Source organism: Onychostoma macrolepis, chromosome 13, assembly GCF_012432095.1.
Source record: "Onychostoma macrolepis isolate SWU-2019 chromosome 13, ASM1243209v1, whole genome shotgun sequence".
NCBI classification, from domain to species: Eukaryota; Metazoa; Chordata; class Actinopteri; order Cypriniformes; family Cyprinidae; genus Onychostoma; species Onychostoma macrolepis.
This window is the reverse complement of record NC_081167.1, coordinates 19,056,088-19,074,081: the sequence shown is the minus strand read 5'-3', so window position 1 is coordinate 19,074,081 and position 17,994 is coordinate 19,056,088. Positions and strand designations below refer to the sequence as shown.

The following is a 17,994-nucleotide window of genomic DNA, read 5'->3' as shown; positions in this document are numbered from 1 at the left end:
AAAACATACAAGATACACATTTGAGTGTTTATTTTATAGCACTTCATATTTTTGCGCCTGAGAGTGCAAAATTAGGCCTAGCTACAAAAGCCATTTTCTCGAAATTAGTTTTTCCCTCCTGAACTGAGCCAGACGTCTCCTCTTCAGTAATTTACATGCAACAAACTCTTCAGTTTTAGTTTTTATTCTTAATTATATGCCTGGTGTTTTACAAAGGCGTTTGTTTATACAGGCTATCATCTTGATTTATATAACATTTTATTCTTAAAAACATGTGATGACTCATTTTCAACATCACGTCATTTTCAAAAATATAAAAAGACTACGATATTTTCTGATTTATGGAGAGATGAAACATGTTTTTTTTTACAATTTGCATGTGAATCAAGATTTTTGCATCTGGCTTTATTCAGTGTTCAGATTGTGTTTTGGAAATGTATGAAAATGAGTGCACATTTAATTAGATGGTGCTCATTTGCATTTGTAAACACATTTTAGAAAACGTGTAATACAAACGTGTAATACAAAACTACTGTCGTAAATGTACTGTGATCAATCAACTAGGAAAGTATGGTGATATTTACGCTGTTAGTTTGTGTTTTCTTACCTGATGATAACCTATGTTCATAGTTTTGCTGTGCTCGTGTCTTCCGTTTCACGTCCGATTAATGATTACCCTGTCGGATTTATTTAGCGAAATATTTATATCAGTTGACATATTTGTAATAGTTTCCTTACTGCTCATAAACACCAGCTTCCAACGGCATAGAGACTTTTATTTTGAAAAACCCACTTCCGGTGGGTGTTATCGGCAGTGTTTCTGTTTTCACGATGCTTGTGTGACTCCGCGGGTCGCTCCGCTCTTCTCTTCGTGTTTCTGTGGGGTGTGTGAAAGGCTAGGAGCGGTTCTCGCTGCTCCTCTCTCAACTCAACGGCTGTGCCGTTCACCCTCGTGTGACTTTATTGTGAAGTAGCAGCAATCCTCTGGCGAACTCAGAGGACATGGCAGCCGCTACCGTGGCTGGAGCGGACCCCGCAGAGACCGATGGAGCTTCTGCCGCCGCCGCCGCCGCCGTCTTTACGGATGTACGAGAGCCAGGCTGGAATGAATCGCAGCTTCGGCAATATACTTTTCCAACCCGACAGATACCGCGACTATCTCATACGGATCCGCGTGCGGAGGTCCTCATCAATAACGAGGTATGTTGGCAGATTTATCCAGCATCGCATTAGAGTGAGTGAGACAGACAGATGGAGGAGTGGAGACTCGTTCGGATGGGTGCAAGGTGCACTAAAATGAAAGGACGGTTTAACCTAACTCAGCAGGCAAATAGACGCTTTTGTCTAACATAAAATCATAGATTGTGCTGAAATTATTGATGAAACTCCTTCATGTGTTTGATTGGAGATCCTTTCAGTAACGTTACGTCCGATACCAATAAGCGGGCAAATATGATCAGTTATAAATTTACGTTTATTCCTCAGTTACAGCATAACGTTAGATGGTTTTGTAACTGCCATGTTAAGTAATGTTTTAAATGTTGAAAATTAGTAAACGGGTCGTTAAGTGTAATTTCTGCATAAAGCGAGAAGTTTACAATACATTATTGCAGTAAGATATCGTAGATGGAAATTTTGAAAAAAAGTGCAAGTGCATTTCCTAAAGCCTTACATTACTTCCGCAAGTGCAAATGTAAGTGCATTTCCTAAAGCCTTTTAGCATTCTAACTAGATTGTATAACATTATTTATAACAGCTATTCCTATGTTTTAGCGATAGATTATAAGTATAAACATTTACAGTGTTTTTACATGACCTAGGGAGGGGTTCCTGCACCAAACAGAAAGGAAAAGTAGTAAAAAATAATATAAATGAAAGTATAATTAAAGCTTTGCTATGTACCAAAACAACAACAACAACAACAAAACAACTCCTGTGGCAATGGCTTCTAATCAGTCAAAACACGTTGTTCATTGTTGTGTTGACGGCTGTCTCATGTAAACAGTGGCAGGGGACTATCTTAGCTGTTAATGAGTCCGTGCGTTTTAATTCTTTTAGAATGAATTAACAAAAAGTATTATTTTTAATTGAATATGTGTATATCTATCTATCTATCTATCTATCTATCTATCTATCTATCTATCTATCTATATATCAGAACACTTCTGACGCATAGTCAAATGGTAAGTTATGTAATAATTATTATTTAATAATATTTAATATCATGTATATAATAGTAATTATTTACATTAAAAGTCTGTGTCGCTGCATGGCGGTTTGTTCCTGTAGCGGTCGTCTAGTGTAGCTGCAGCGGTGCGCGAGAGCAGTCTGGCCGTGCGCGTGCTGGAACAGTCTACGTTCTTCTAGTCACGTAGCACTTGTCACTTTTTTTTCATGCTGCAGCATCAGTATAATTCTGTCAAATAAACGCCGAGCCTTGGCGGGGTCGCTGCACGACTCAGACCATATTTTTGCAGTTCTGTTTAAATTAATATTTAAGCTCTAGTCTAAATATTTGCATTTGAATGCCAACATGAGTGTGGAAGTGTGTTTGTTGCTACAGTAAAGTTAAAGGTGAATGTGCTTACAGAATAATGAAGCGAAACCACGGATGACCCACCCAGAAAAGCACTGCACTAATCTGTTGTTTTAAAAACAATTATGTATGACTAATATTAATCTTCTAAATAGTTAATTTGATATTTTTTTTCTTTTGTAGGAGCCTGTTGTATTAACAGATACCAGTTTAGTATATCCAGCTCTAAAATGGGACATACCCTACTTGCAAGAGAACATTGGAAATGGGGACTTCTCTGTTTACATAGCAGAAAACCACAAATTCTTGTATTATGACGAGAAGAAAATGACAAACTTTCAGGACTTTGTGCCCAAATCTCATCGAATAGAGATGAAATTTTCTGAGTTTGTGGACAAGATGCATCAGACAGAGGAACAAGGTGGAAAAGAAAGGTATGTCAATGTGATTTGCATTAATGTACCTGATAGCCATGTTTAAAACTGCTGGCTGAGGTGATTTTTTTATTTTTATTTTTTTAACTGCAGGCACATTGATTTATGACTCTGTCTTTTTTCCTTTCACAGTTAAAACACCCTTTCAATATCAAATAATACATTTGTGTACAATGCGTGTTTAAATTTTACCTTGACTATAAAGTTTTGAGCTGTTTTATAACGACATGAACAGTAGATGTGCGGTGGAAAAGTGTTGAGATGCATGAAATCCAATCCAGGAAATGAAATCGCTCCAGTGTATGACTAAGCAGTTAATTCTGCCAGCTGATGTCCAGCCACATCTCTGACCTTTTTATATTCTACTTTGATGGCATTATCGTTGTATCATTTACAGTCATCATGTTTCTGGTTCCAGACCTTTAACTCTTAAAGTAATAAATATTAAGCAAATTCAGATATATTTACTTAATAATATATGAAAATCCTGAGAGGTAGAATTGCATTTTAAAGTAACTTTTTAATTTAATTTATTTAATGTGAAATGACATTGCTGTTTAATTTGTAGAGTGTACTTGCAACAAACTCTGAATGATACAGTAGGCCGAAAAATAGTGGTGGATTTCCTTGGATTCAATTGGAACTGGATTAACAAACAGCAAGCTAAACGAAACTGGGGACCGTTGACCTCAAATTTGCTGCTCGTAGGCATGGAAGGTACAGTTTCAGTGCACCTCACTTTTTATCCAAATTATTAGTTAAAATAAAATTTTGATTGACTTTCCCCTCTTGAAAAGTGTCCTTCGTTGTCTACATTTAATTTGGTGAGTTGTTGCAGTAACCATCTTCTAATTTTTTGTGTTTGTTTATCCACTCAAAATGTCTCATTAGGCAATGTAACACCAGCACACTATGATGAGCAGCAGAATTTCTTTGCACAAATCAAAGGACATAAGAGATGCATCCTCTTTCCTCCGGATCAGTTTGACTGCCTCTATCCTTACCCAGTTCATCATCCATGTGACAGACAGAGTCAGGTATTATATGTTTGATAACACTCCATACTAGTGGTTCTCAAATATTGGTTTGACATTACCCCAGAAGTTTACAGTCCAAAAAATATACATTTAAGCAATTTTCAGTATTGTGTGTCTGTTTTAGTCACGTGACTTTTTCCACTCATTTGCCACGGTTATGACCATCAGTATGGCAAAATGATGGCAGTGAATACAAAAACATTAAACATATAAACAGACATGCTAAGATATGTTGAAACTTGTGTTGATTTATACTAAGTCCTAGAAAATATTTTTGAAGGTTTGAAGGTAGCACAGAACATTTCACAAATATTTAATCCGCAGTCCGTCTCCATACATAGCGCTGGTACACTGAAATGGATTGTAGTTTGAATGTTGAATGTGAAAAAAAATATTGTTCTTGGTATGAAAAGTTTGAGAACCACTGGCTGAACATCTTTGTTTTCAGACTCTTCAAGACTGTAATGATAAAATGTTCTTCAACAAGTTTTTTTATTTTTTATTTTGCCTTAATAGGTTGATTTTGAGAATCCAGATTATGACAAGTTTCCTAATTTCAAAAATGCTGTTGGATATGAGGCTGTTGTGGGACCAGGTGATGTCTTATACATACCAATGTACTGGTAAGGTTGCTTTCAAATACACAGAAAAGATGGATCACAATGATTACTTTAAGATGAAGTGTGTAATTCAGCCTGCATCAAATGTGGAGTTTGAGGCAGAACTATCTGTTTGAACAGCCAATGGTAGACGGGAGGAGTGCTTAGGAAAGCCTGTTAGGAATATTTGAGTAATTTTGTTCATTAGTGCAGAAATACTCTTCAGATCCCATTACTTTTTATTTTATTTTAGTGCTATAAATGAATTGAGACGGCATTTGTTTGATTTCACACATACAAACACATTTGTCACCCTGGACCACAAAACCAGTCTTAAGTCGCTGGGATATATTTGTAGCAATAGCCAAAAATACACTGTATGGGTCAAAATTATAAATTTTTCCTTTATGCCTAAAATCATTAGGACATTAAGTAAAGATCATGTTCCATGAAGATATTTTGTAAATTTCCTACTGTAAATATATAAAAACTTAATTTTTGATTAGCAATATGCATTGCTAAGAACTTCATTTGGACAATTTTAAAGGCGATTTTCTCAATATTTAGATTTTTTTTGCACCCTCAGATTCCAGGTTTTCAAATAGTTGTATCCAAATATTGTCCTATCATAACAAATCATACATCAATGGAAAGCTTATTTATTCACATATTTACTGACATATCACTGAAGTCTTACTGATATAAAAATTTTAATTAAACTTCATTGAATCTTGCATCTTTAAATGCAAGATATTTAAAGTGTACCTGAAGTTTTGCAGTAGTTCCACTTTAGCTCAATCAAATATACTTCAGTATATCTTTAGTTGGACTTCAGCACTACGTCCACACAATTAACATGCATTAAGTACAAAAGTTGTTACCTATTTAGACTTTAAGTATACCAGTTTATACCGAAAAAATTTACCCTTATGACTGGTTTTGTGGTCCAGGGTCACGTTTGTAAATTAATAAATGTGGTTCAGTTTTACAAATCTTTCCTAATTTATATGTTTAAACAGCTTGAAAATATCAGTCAGTGAAGTGTAGACCCAAAGTAACCCAGCTAGTGTTGGCTCTCTCTCAGTTGCGTGCCTCATTCGGCAGGCCTCTGCCTCCATGGGCTGCTGACTTAGTTTCAAGCCTGTGAGAGTGACTCAGCCATGACGGCTTCCTCTTCCAACTCCTTGCTCCCCCTAGTCACTGGAGGGCAAAATGATGCCAACCAGCTGTGTAATTCTACAGTCCATACTTTTTCCTCACGGCTGCCTGTGTGTGAACATCTCTCTCTCCTCTTCTTTTAACCTAGTGTCACAGAATAGCACAGTTTGAATTAGAGAGCAAACACAAAGTGTTGTACTATTTTCCAAATGTTCTCAAGAGTTTTTGTATGAATATCTGAACTCTAATCCGGCACATGGACAAAGAGTGGTGCACAGGGGCATCATGCTGCATACAGTGGGGCAAAAAAGTATTTAGTCAGCCACCAATTGTGCAAGTTCTCCCACTTAAAAAGATGAGAGAGGCCTGTAATTTTCATCATAGGTATACCTCAACTATGAGAGACAAAATGAGAAAAAAAAATCCAGAAAATCACATTGTAGGATTTTTAAAGAATTTATTTGCAAATTATGGTGGAAAATAAGTATTTGGTCAATAACAAAATTTCATCTCAATACTTTGTTATATACCCTTTGTTGGCAATGACAGAGGTCAAACGTTTTCTGTAAGTCTTCACAAGTTTTTCACACACTGTTGCTGGTATTTTGACCCATTCCTCCATGCAGATCTCCTCTAGAGCAGTAATGTTTTGGGGCTGTCGCTGGGCAACACAGACTTTCAACTTTTCGATGGGGTTGAGATCTGGAGACTGGCTAGGCCACTCCAGGACCTTGAAATGCTTCTTACGAAGCCACTCCTTCGTTGCCCGGGCGGTGTGTTTGGGGTCATTGTCATGCTGAAAGACCCAGCCACGTTTCATCTTCAATGCCCTTGCTGATGGAAGGAGGTTTTCACTCAAAATCTCACGATACATGGCCCCATTCATTCTTTCGTTTACACGGATCAGTCGTCCTGGTCCCTTTGCAGAAAAACAGCCCCAAAGCATGATGTTTCCACCCCCATGCTTCACAGTAGGTATGGTGTTCTTTGGATGCAACTCAGCATTCTTTCTCCTCCAAACATGACAAGTTGAGTTTTTACCAAAAAGTTCTATTTTGGTTTCATCTGATTCTCCCAGTCCTCTTCTGGATCATCCAAATGCTCTCTAGCAAACTTCAGACGGGCCCGGACATGTACTGGCTTAAGCAGGGGGACAAGTGTGGCACTGCAGGATTTGAGGCCTTTGTTACTTTGGTCCCAGCTCTCTGCAGGTCATTCACTAGGTCCCCCCGTGTGGTTCTGGGATTTTTGCTCACAGTTCTTGTGATCATTTTGACCCCACGGTGTGAGATCTTGCGTGGAGCCCCAGATCGAGGGAGATTATCAGTGGTCTTGTATGTCTTCCATTTTCTAATAATTGCTCCCACAGTTGATTTCTTCACACCAAGCTGCTTACCTATTGCAGATTCAGTCTTCCCAGCCTGGTGCAGGTCTACAATTTTGTTTCTGGTGTCCTTTGACAGCTCTTTGGTCTTGGCCATGGTGGAGTTTGGAGTTGGACTGTTTGAGGTTGTGGACAGGTGTCTTTTATACTGATAACGAGTTCAAACAGATGCCATTAATACAGGTAACGAGTGGAGGACAGAGGAGCCTCTTAAAGAAGTTGTTACAGGTCTGTGAGAGCCAGAAATCTTGCTTGTTTGTAGGTGACCAAATACTTATTTTACCGAGGAATTTACCCATTAATTTTTTAAAAAATCCTACAATGTGATTTTCTGGATTTTTTTTTCTCATTTTGTCTCTCATAGTTGAGGTATACCTATGATGAAAATTACAGGCCTCTCTCATCTTTTTAAGTGGGAGAACTTGCACAATTGGTGGCTGACTAAATACTTTTTTGCCCCACTGTATGTTTGTGAAATCATGCTACAAAAATTAAGCTTGTTGCCCTGTAATGGTTCAAGTCTCTAAAAAACTATCCAAACAGGTTTTCCAAAGTGCAATTTTTATGTGAAAAGTGCACATCATGTGCTTTGCATAAGTGACTATATTAAGAGAACAGTTATAGTGGCTGGTGTGGAAGGAATGTCCAGGGTGGGATTTGAACTGTTTTTCAGTTTGACTTTCCTGCAGGCATGGTGCTCTTATCTAAATTGTCTGCGTCATAAATACTGATTGAATGTTAGGTAGGTGTAGGGAAGGCTTCATTCTCCTAATAAGGTGGCATCCATTTAATAGCCTAATTTGAATTAAAACTATCATTTACACTCAATACGTTATTATTGGGTACTGTTTTATAATGTACTAGAATACTGAGGTGCAGATAATTGCCATTATTTGCAATAAGTAGTATAAATAGCAGAAAATCTTGCTATTTTAACATAGTGTAAATAGAATCTATAGCTATTAACACTTATTACAAATAGCATATTGTAAAAAAATACAGCTATTTTCACTTAGTGTAAATAGTATCTATCGTTAAGAAAATAAATATGCTATTTACACCGCTGCCTTAAAGATTTGGATCTGATTTTTTTTTTTTTGAAAGATGCATTATACTCACTAAAGCTGCATTTCTTTGATGTTAAAATACAGTAAAACATAAATTCTGTGAAATATTATAACTATTTAAAACAAATGTTTTTTTATTTTTTTATTATATTTTTAAACGTAATTTATTCCTGTGATGGCAAAGCTGAATTCTCAGCAGCCATTACTCCAGGCTTTAGTCTCATGATCTTTCAGAAATCATTCTAATATGCTGATTTGGTGCTCAAGAAACATTTACTATTGTTATTAAATTTTTTGTGGAAATGTGCATTTTTAATTTTTTTTTCAGGATTATTTGATGAATAGAAAGGTCAAAATAACAGAATTTATTTTAAATAGAAATCTTATGTAACAATTTAAAAGTCTTTAATGTCACATTTGAACAATTTAAAGTGTTCTGCTAAATAAAAGTATTAATTTCTTAAAAAAGAAATGAATAATTAGTGACCCTAAATGTTTGCATAATACTGCACAGGTTTATGAAATTATCTTAAATGATAAATTTTTGCATTTTTTTTACTTGATAAAGGTGGCATCACATTGAGTCCCTGTTAAACGGAGGAGTGACCATTACAGTAAACTTCTGGTATAAGGTATGCTTTTGCAGCACCATCTCATGCACTGTAAACACGATATATCTTTGCACAAATCAACTAGTATTGTACAAAATATTTTCAGGGGGCACCCACTCCAAAGAGGATAGAGTACCCTTTGAAAGCTCATCAGAAGGTAGCCATAATGAGGAACATAGAGAAGATGTTGGGAGAGGCCTTGGGGGACCCGCATGAGGTACAGAGAAGTAGAACAGTCAATCAAAGCCTTTTCCGTTTTTAGGTCCTCAGATATGAATAATGCATTAAGGAATTCCCTGTGTATTTTGACCTTGACAATAACCTAATTACAAGTATATTTGTGGCTAACCTGCTTTAAGCCTGAATAAAATTGTGCATGCCTACATTTGACTGTGACTAGAGCAAAAATGAATAACCTTTTTCCTCTTTCTACTACTTTAATTGTTTTGTATTGGCGGGTCTTAAAACATACTAATTCGCCCTTTCACAAATAAAGGCCTTAAAATACTAAAGTCTTTACTGGCAGATGGCAGATATTCTCTTTTTAACAATTTCACAAAAACCTTAAGTCTTTTTGCTTTTCAAGGAAATGTACCTTGATTTTAGAATCATTTGCACTGGAAAACAAAACAAAAATACTGAGGGAGAACATCACATTTTTGCAGTTTGAACAGAAGTAGTTATTTCCATATTCTAGTGGTTGGGAGCTGAAGTATTAAAGCAATTTTTTTGGGATTAATTAATTAAAAAGTATTGGAAATCATTTGGTAGTTATATTTTTCAGACTTTGCAGTGTTGCTAATACAACACAATGTTTTCTCCTGAGACATTTTTATGAACTAAGCATAATGACATTTTGTTCCCTTCAACTTATTCCTTGAATTTTCTTTACTTAGTCTTAAAAAGTCTTTAATTTAAAGCTGCATAAACCCTGAAAGAATACATTTTATATTGATTGTTGTCTGTTTTCCACAGGTTGGGCCATTGCTGAACATGATGATCAAAGGCAGATATGATCATGGACTGAGTTAATGGCCTGAGCTGAACCCTCTTTAGTGTGCTGCTAAGACGGTCTGTTTATATGTATGTGTGGATATGAGTGTATGCCTGTGTGTACATTCAGACTGTTGAAATGCCAGTGCATGGCAGAATTTTGGCAGTAAAAAGACGTTTGCCTTTTGTCTGCTTTCATTTACTGGACCCATTATAGCTAGTTCTATGTTGGTGTAAGGAGAAAACCACTGGTGAGGAATCTTGAGTTGATCTCTTATTAAAAAAAGACATTAAATTCATGTGTGCAGCATTACGTGCTAAAAAATAGACGAATGCATTAGCAGAGCCTGTAAAGCACTTTTACACCACCCAGAGCGCCTGTTGTCAAGTTTTGTCCCATGTTGGGACAAAGAAGGTGCCATATGCCATGATTAAACTCCTGTGGTTCAGAGTCCGCGCAGTGAAACTGGCAGAGTGCCTCGAGCTTATCCACAAAGGAGGATGATATACAACTTGAAACCTACCATCGGTTCATTGACGGTTTTAAACTGTTGATACTATCATGATTCAGTGTTTTTTTTGTGTTTGCTTTTGAATTCGATCTCATGGGTTAACAGTGTTTCTGTTAGGATAGAGGTAATGCAGAATACAATGTTCAGCCACAATAAGTTTTTAAAACAGAAAGGATTTCTTATCGTTTCGTAGGCGACTCACTGAGTTAAAATTTGCATTTGTTTATATGCATTTGTAATTATTATTTTTTTCTTTCTTTTTTTTTTTTAAGCTACGTGTACATTTAAGGCAAATGTTTTTAGTTTCTTGGTGTTATATTTTACAGTGTAACATTATATGGTACCATTTCTGTAAGGATTGTAATTCAGAACAAACTACACTTGCCAAGTGTTAGCTGTCTCCATGAATTGAAAGGAAATAAAATATTTTGAATGGTTTGGTCTAACTTTAAGCTTTTGAAAATTTGAACTTTTTTAAACTTTTTTTTTTAATCCTGTTAATTACATTTTTTTTGTTTTGTTAAAATGTGTGCATTTAAGATAAAAAAAACGTGTGCTAAAACTACCAAATTACCTACACTAGTTTGGGTCAGTAAAAATTTTTTAAGTGTTTTTCAAAGAAGTCTATTATGTTAGCCGAGGCTGCATTTATTTGATCGTATCTGTAATATTTCAAAACCTTGATACAATTTTTTTTTTCTTCAGGATTCTTTGAATAGAAAGCTCAAAAGCATCCATTTGAAAGGGAAATCTTTTGTAACATTATAAATATCTTCACTGTCACTTTTGTTCAGGGAAGAAAGCAAACAACCCAAATGGTTACTGTAATTTTTTAAATGTATACAATGTTTCAAAGTTTTCTTCATTACATACTGTAAACCTATTGGTATATCATGGACTTAAGCTGACTTTATATTTTGCCAAAATGCCAAACAGCGTACCAACAATGATAGTAGTCATCTATCATGTAAATTGCCTATCATCACAGTCATGAAATAAATAATAACTGTGTGAATTTTGTATTGTTACAAGCATTTAAAGCATTCTTACAGAAATTACACAGGAATATTAAATTCTGACAAGATGTTTTGAAGTTTTTGGCCTTTCACAGGCATGTCTTTTGTCTATTGGATTATTTAACAGGTGTTTTAGCATTGTTTAACATGCTTTAGAGCATGAACTACGTTGTGTAAGAGAACAAAACATGTTAGTTTAAAGGCTATCTGCATGATCTTTTGATTTTTGTAGTTCTCAGCGCTGATTTCTGAGCGGCTTAAAGTGGATTGCATCTGTTCTTGAAGTCTTTAAATTAAAAAAAAAAAAAAAAAATTCATTTTTTCTTTTCTCACCTTTGTGTCTTTAGATGTGTATATTTCTCCATACTAAAATTAATTTATTCTTTAAAGGATACCTATTATGACCCCCTTTTTTTTTTTTTTTACAATACGTAATATAAGTCTCAGGTGTCCCCAGAATGTGTCTGTGAAGTTTCTGCTCAAAATACCCCAGATCATTTATTATAACATTTTGAAAATGCCTATTCTGAGTGGAAGCAGAAACATGCTGTTGTCTTGCATGTATCTTTAAATTCAAATGAGCTGCTGCTCCCCGCCCCATTTTCCAGAAGAGAACTGTGCTTTTACAGCTGGTTCCTCAGATTCTCTGCTAAAAAACATCTTTTGATTATCATGTCTGTCGTGCTGAAATCATGCGTTTTAAACCATATTAGTTTATATATAGTTTTCTGAGAGCACGCACACAGAAGCGGCTGTCACATGGCATGTGAGTACTAAATGGAGTATAAAAGTTCTCTTTCATGTCTTATTGCGCTTAAACTGTGAATTACACACAAGATAGTTAAAAACAACCCTCGGCTAAGTTACACAAGATTTTCATGATATGTCACCTTTAAACACAACCTCATGCTCTTTGTTTGCTTAAAGGTAGGAAAATCCATGTTTAAACCAGTTTTAAGAAGTTTAAAAGTATTTCAAGTAGACAACTGAGGAAAGACACGGCATTCATAAAACATTAATTCTTTACTGGTTACTCTCAAAAACACCATCAGTCCTTGAAAAATAATGTAAATATATTTTAATCTAATCACTGCACTTCAGTTTCAGGGCCATGGTGGAGCTGGGTGGAGGTGACTGGTAATGTTGACAGCTGATACTGTGATTCTATGCCAAAGACAATACGGTTTACATGTAAACGGAGTACATCAAGCACAAACACATCTCAAATACAGGTGTAATGTGGATATGACAATACAATTGTTAATAGTGAACACAAAGCACATCCATCACTAAAACTATGCAAAGCAACTACACAATATAGACAAACTAACTCTAGCTAATATGCAGATGAAGGTTTGGTTTATCCAAAGCTTGTCCAGTGTATATGAGGTGCTGAATCCCAGATTAACAGGCAGACCTTGTTTGTGAACTGCAACTAAAATCAATTGTCACTCAGACCCTGCTATCCTTTAGTCTCTGTAGGAACATATATGGAGTCTTTTTATTTCTGTATATGAAAATAAACAGAAAGTGCAAAATACAAAGACTGATGTTCAACTGTTTCCCGCCACCAAAAACGAGCTAAATTGGTTGATTTTATAACAAAACAACCACTTAGCAGAACATTTCAATGACTTTCAGTAAAATGATCTGTAAAATAGGGTTTGGCTTAAAGAAAACAGTCAAATGTAAACACCTTCATGTTATTAGGTATAGCTTAAGGTTTTAGTAAAAAAGTAGTTAAAAAATAAATACAGTAACGTATAAGGGCTCGAAAAAAGAGACCTGCTCGGAGATTACACAGAACAGCAAATTAATTCAAACATCAAAACTCCCAAGAAACAAAACCTCCAGCACCATGTATGTAAATGGACACACATTTGGACTGAGATACATTTAAATAAAAACTAAATCAGTTGTTTCCAGTCATATAACCAGACACAAATATCAAAAACAAAGAGGGTTGAGTTTGAATGGTCCATCAACAAGATGCCTTTCATCAATGAAAGCGATATTTGCGTGCTGGTTTGAGACTAACGTAAGTCTTCTTCATGTCATCCGGTTCTTCTTTCTTGACTAGATGGTAGCGCTCTCCCTTTGTGGTGACCACCTGACTGCCGTGATAGCGCACCAGTTTCTTAGGAGCCTGCAGATGACCATACAGGAAGCGGAAAGAATTAATATCCACATAATTCATTGATGGTATACAATGCAATCACTGAAAAACTTACATCTTTTGGAGTGACTGGTCTGTGCACTTTCTTGTCTTCTTCACTATCAACCAGCATGTACCTGCGAGGTCCAAACATTTGATTAGACATTTTTTGCAACTTGCAGTGACATCCAATATAACAAGTTTGTGAAATAGTTTAAAAGAATTTGAGATCAAGGTAACAACTCACTTTTCTAAAATGCTTGCTTTAAGTTTCTGATCAACTTCAGCAGAAACAGTCTTCCCTTGGTTTGCCTGAAAATATACCATTTTTAAGGCATCTGTGTTATTTTAGTATTATCTTTATACTATTATTTATATAGTATGATTGAGTATCCTTTTATTTTATATTATCAGTTTTTATTGCAATTTTAGTTTAGTTATAATACTTGTCATTTTTTTTTCTTTTTAGCTTCAATTTATTCATTTTTTACTTAAACTTTTTTTTGGTTTTGACAAATACACAACAAAACATTTTTAATTTTCTTTCATTTTTCCATCTAACATTTAAATTTTATTTTAACTTCATTTCAATTAACAAAAGTTATTTTAATAGCTTTATCAATACTGAACTGATCTGCAACAAAATATCACTATAATATCTTTCAAATATAAAAACCATTAATCTTGCATAACAGTTAAGAGATAATAGGCAAAAAACCCTGCTTATAGATCATTGTATCTATAACTAAGTTTTATGAAATAAAACTATTTTAGTAAAAGGAGCTACAAATGAACTTACATTGAGAGACGTTGAGCACTTAAGCTGGACATCTCCCTCAATAATGAGACGAACAGCTTCCTCCATGTCTCCTTTAGCAATAGACAACGCACTTCTGGCCTCAGTCACACTGCATTTAGGAAACATCTCAAGAAGATGTTGCTCCTGTGTGTCCCACGATAATTCACTAACCTGAAAACACAGTCCCAAATACATATTCATTTGCAAACCAGCTTGCCAGCATCTGGTACATTGTACATGTGCTTGAAAGGTCCGTTACCTGAGCTGTGGCTCCCTCTGCTTGTAATGTGAGGTTGTGTGTCGGTTCTCTTGAACCTCCATGGGCTAAAGAAGAGCTTTCTGAGAGGGGAAATTTACCTTCCTCTATTTTCAAATCTCCAGATTCTTAAACACAGACACAAATCACATTTCAGAGTGCAGGACATTTTCTTGTTTCTTCACATAAGTGCCTTTGTCCTGTGCACCTGCTAATAGTCATTCAAGTTCGCAAGGGGCCGTTTTGTTTATTTTTGGTTGATCTTTTTTTTCCCTGACAAAACTGAATGCATCTAATATAATAAAAAAAATGCAACATCTGTTACGAAAGGAAAACTACCTGTGTCTCGGGCTGAGGCCAACTTTGATGCCAGATTAAACATCATCTCGCAAACTTTGACACTATGAGAAAAAAAAAATTCACTAGCACATGAAAATATTACACAATATTAATAATTGTAAATCTCAGTAGGATTAAACTGGCATGAAATCTGCCCACAGCTACCTGTCAATATCTGAAAAACCAGGAATGTATGCCTCCAACATTTCAACAAACACCTCTACATCAAAGTTTTCCTCCACACTTTCTTGAGATCCCAAATCTTCTAGCACTCCAGTGATGTAGGACAAAATCACATCATCTAGAGTACTGATCAAAATAAAAAAACACATAATTGGTAATATTTTAATGATCGAGGAGAAAAAATAACTTTAATTTAAGGTATGAAGTGACACGCCCTCACCTGAGATCCGCATGAGGAATATATGACAAAATAAAGTCGTACAGCGCGTCGTGGATTATTTTTTGAAGATCCATCCTACATGCAGTCGAATCAAAAATAAGATGAGAGAGAACAAAGCAGCAATGAAAACTTGTTAGAGAACCATATGAGGAGCTTTAAGGCAGGTATGTTGCAGAAAACAAACACTACATTACTGTGGCAGCGTGTTGGATATTGTGCTCAATATGCGAGTAGACAACTGATATCAAATTGAAGGTAAAACAAACAAGAGTCTGCACAGTTTGGGTTATCAGCAGTTTCAAATCCCGCAAAAAGTTGCAACAAACTACTTTTTTATGCAAGGCCTAGATAGTCCAAAAACAGATCGTTTTTCGGGCTTCGACGTGGATGCATATTGAGTGCACTTTTTTTTTAAATGACCAAATCATTTTATTTCATGTGTTGGAAAACGTTTGCAAATCGGTTGCACGCGATCTCTACAAATTGTTCTGGTGTAACGTTATAATCATACAATTGCACAACCAGTCTTATGGTTAACATTTTAGAAACACGGTGCACAAATTATATGCATTCACCCGCTGCCAAATAGAAGCATTTGATACAGATATCAAGGTTTGTTTATCTGTGCTCAGTAGGGTAGCCGATGGCTAACTAGCACAGTCCTATAACATGCGCAAAGGCCTTTAGATGTTCGTCTCACCTTTGGATCAAACCGCACAGCTAAAAGAATACAAAGAACAAAACAAAACAAAAACCCAGCTCGTAAAAACTGATAACTTGCGTTGGCAAGCTGGCAATAAAACGTAAAATGTTTTGCTAATTCATTAGCCCTGCGCGCGGTCGCTGAGGTTCAAAACCTTTGACGTCACGTCCGCTTTAATGTAAACACACCCTCGTGTCACTGTTTTGATTGCATTTACAGAGCCGAACAAACACATAATACTCGCTTTATTCCCTATTCTGCTGTATGAGACAATTTATTTAGCATTCAGTGTATAGAGCTGTGCCACAGTGCAGCTTTACACTTGGAGTTCAAATGATGTGACTCTGATTATGCATTACCTGTATTGTTTTGGGCTATAGTTGATTGTGCTTGATTATGATAGCTAATATGATTACAAAGTTGTAGTTGCGATATATTTTAATAGAACATTTGTTTTATGTCATCTTCTCATTCACAAACAAAGACCAGAGTAAGTACCCATAGCAAACAATTATTTTATGTCAACTAATTACAAATAGAGACTGAACAATATTTTGTATCGTTATACAAAACGACTAATAACGACTAATTTTAGGTTTAAGTGTGAGAGAACAATGCAAATTTTCATTTTTATTTCTACATTTGTCCCTTTAAAAAACGGACTGTAGCAATAAAAACAAATGTAAATAAAATATATTTAATGCACATTTAAAGTAATAATAATAATACGCCTAATAATAATTATTATAAAAATACTAAGTATTTTAGATAAATAATATTAAAATAATATTTTATATAAACAAATACATTTAATAATAAATTTATGCATTCTAAATATTTTATTTACAGATACACACATTTTGTGCTAGCATAGCTACTACTATAATAATAGTAATAATTATATTATTGTCATGATCATTATTGTGCATAAACAATTATAAATAGTTTATTTTTTATCTAAATTAGTTTTTATTGCTAGCATAAATACTAATATAATAATTTTATATATGTCATTGCGGTTGTACATTGCAAATTATTTTTATTTCTGTTATTTCACAGTGGCTGTGAAATTTATGCAAATAATACACTGAACTAGTTACTTTACCTGTAAAACGCAGTTGTTTTCTGTTGAATTTGATCTAGCAAAGGATGCCATTTATCGTTAGACCTGATAAAAAAAATTCTAAATGTCTGTTATTGATCTGTCTCTAATACCTAGTGCTGTCTGTGGTGTTTTACTGATCTTTTATTAGGCCCTCCCTCACATACGTCAGCATCTGTTAGCGCACATATAAGGGTTAAAGAGAGCTTCAGTGTTATTACACTAGTGTATGCTGTCACGCCTCCTGATTACAAATTGGTTTCATAGATGTTTAGCACTGCATAATTAAGGCTTCATCACGCGTGTGTTTTTTATCCATCTGCACTGTTTCATTATTAGTACGGGAAATACAGTACATGAGGCTGATAATGAGTCTAGGAGAAGACATCTCATGTTGGCTGGACTCTATTTAACCCTCCTGGGTCAGTGGCATGTAGAATTGTCTTACAAACTGAATGCACGACAAAAAACCCTTCTCTATTCTTTATATACACAGCTGATATATATCAAGAATATAGCAGTGTGTTCATTTAGACTTAAGTTAATACTAGACTTGTTAATGAAGTTGACTAACAACACAGCCTAATTGGATGGAAAGTAGATGCAAGCTTTTAATGTGTATCAGATAATATGCATTCTTAATTATAAATGCATATGACTTATTCATAGGAAAAAAGGCTATAGGGTAAGATCATAATGTTGGTTAAATATTTTAGAGGTGAATTAAAGCAGTACATTTGTGTTTTTTACTGGGTTAAGGGAAGTCAAGTGAAGTAATCCGTGGCTCTTACTTATTGTAAGTATAGAGAGGCTAATTGTAACTATAAATGGGGTAAGTTGTCACAATGGCATTTCATAAAACAGTAAAAATGTAAATGGTAACATACAAT

At 35.2% G+C, this 17,994-nt stretch overlaps 2 protein-coding genes across 2 annotated transcripts; one reads left to right on the top strand and one right to left on the bottom strand.

The window, feature by feature from the left end:
- Nucleotides 1–724: 724 nt before the first annotated feature.
- On the top strand, nt 725–11,420 carry hif1an (hypoxia inducible factor 1 subunit alpha inhibitor). Its single transcript, XM_058796350.1, has 8 exons — nt 725–1,200; nt 2,720–2,970; nt 3,539–3,687; nt 3,862–4,007; nt 4,524–4,630; nt 8,784–8,847; nt 8,933–9,043; nt 9,802–11,420. The coding sequence occupies exons 1-8, from the start codon at nt 1,003–1,005 to the stop codon at nt 9,856–9,858; spliced, it is 1,083 nt and encodes a 360-aa protein (XP_058652333.1). The 5' UTR covers nt 725–1,002; the 3' UTR covers nt 9,859–11,420.
- A 931-nt stretch (nt 11,421–12,351) lies between these two features.
- On the bottom strand, nt 12,352–16,179 carry cuedc2 (CUE domain containing 2). Its single transcript, XM_058795512.1, has 9 exons — nt 16,000–16,179; nt 15,300–15,374; nt 15,062–15,205; nt 14,897–14,958; nt 14,561–14,685; nt 14,302–14,472; nt 13,750–13,814; nt 13,579–13,639; nt 12,352–13,493 (listed from the first exon to the last, which is right to left on the bottom strand). The coding sequence occupies exons 2-9, from the start codon at nt 15,371–15,373 to the stop codon at nt 13,347–13,349; spliced, it is 849 nt and encodes a 282-aa protein (XP_058651495.1). The 5' UTR covers nt 15,374; nt 16,000–16,179; the 3' UTR covers nt 12,352–13,346.
- Between the last annotated feature and the right edge of the window lie 1,815 nt (nt 16,180–17,994).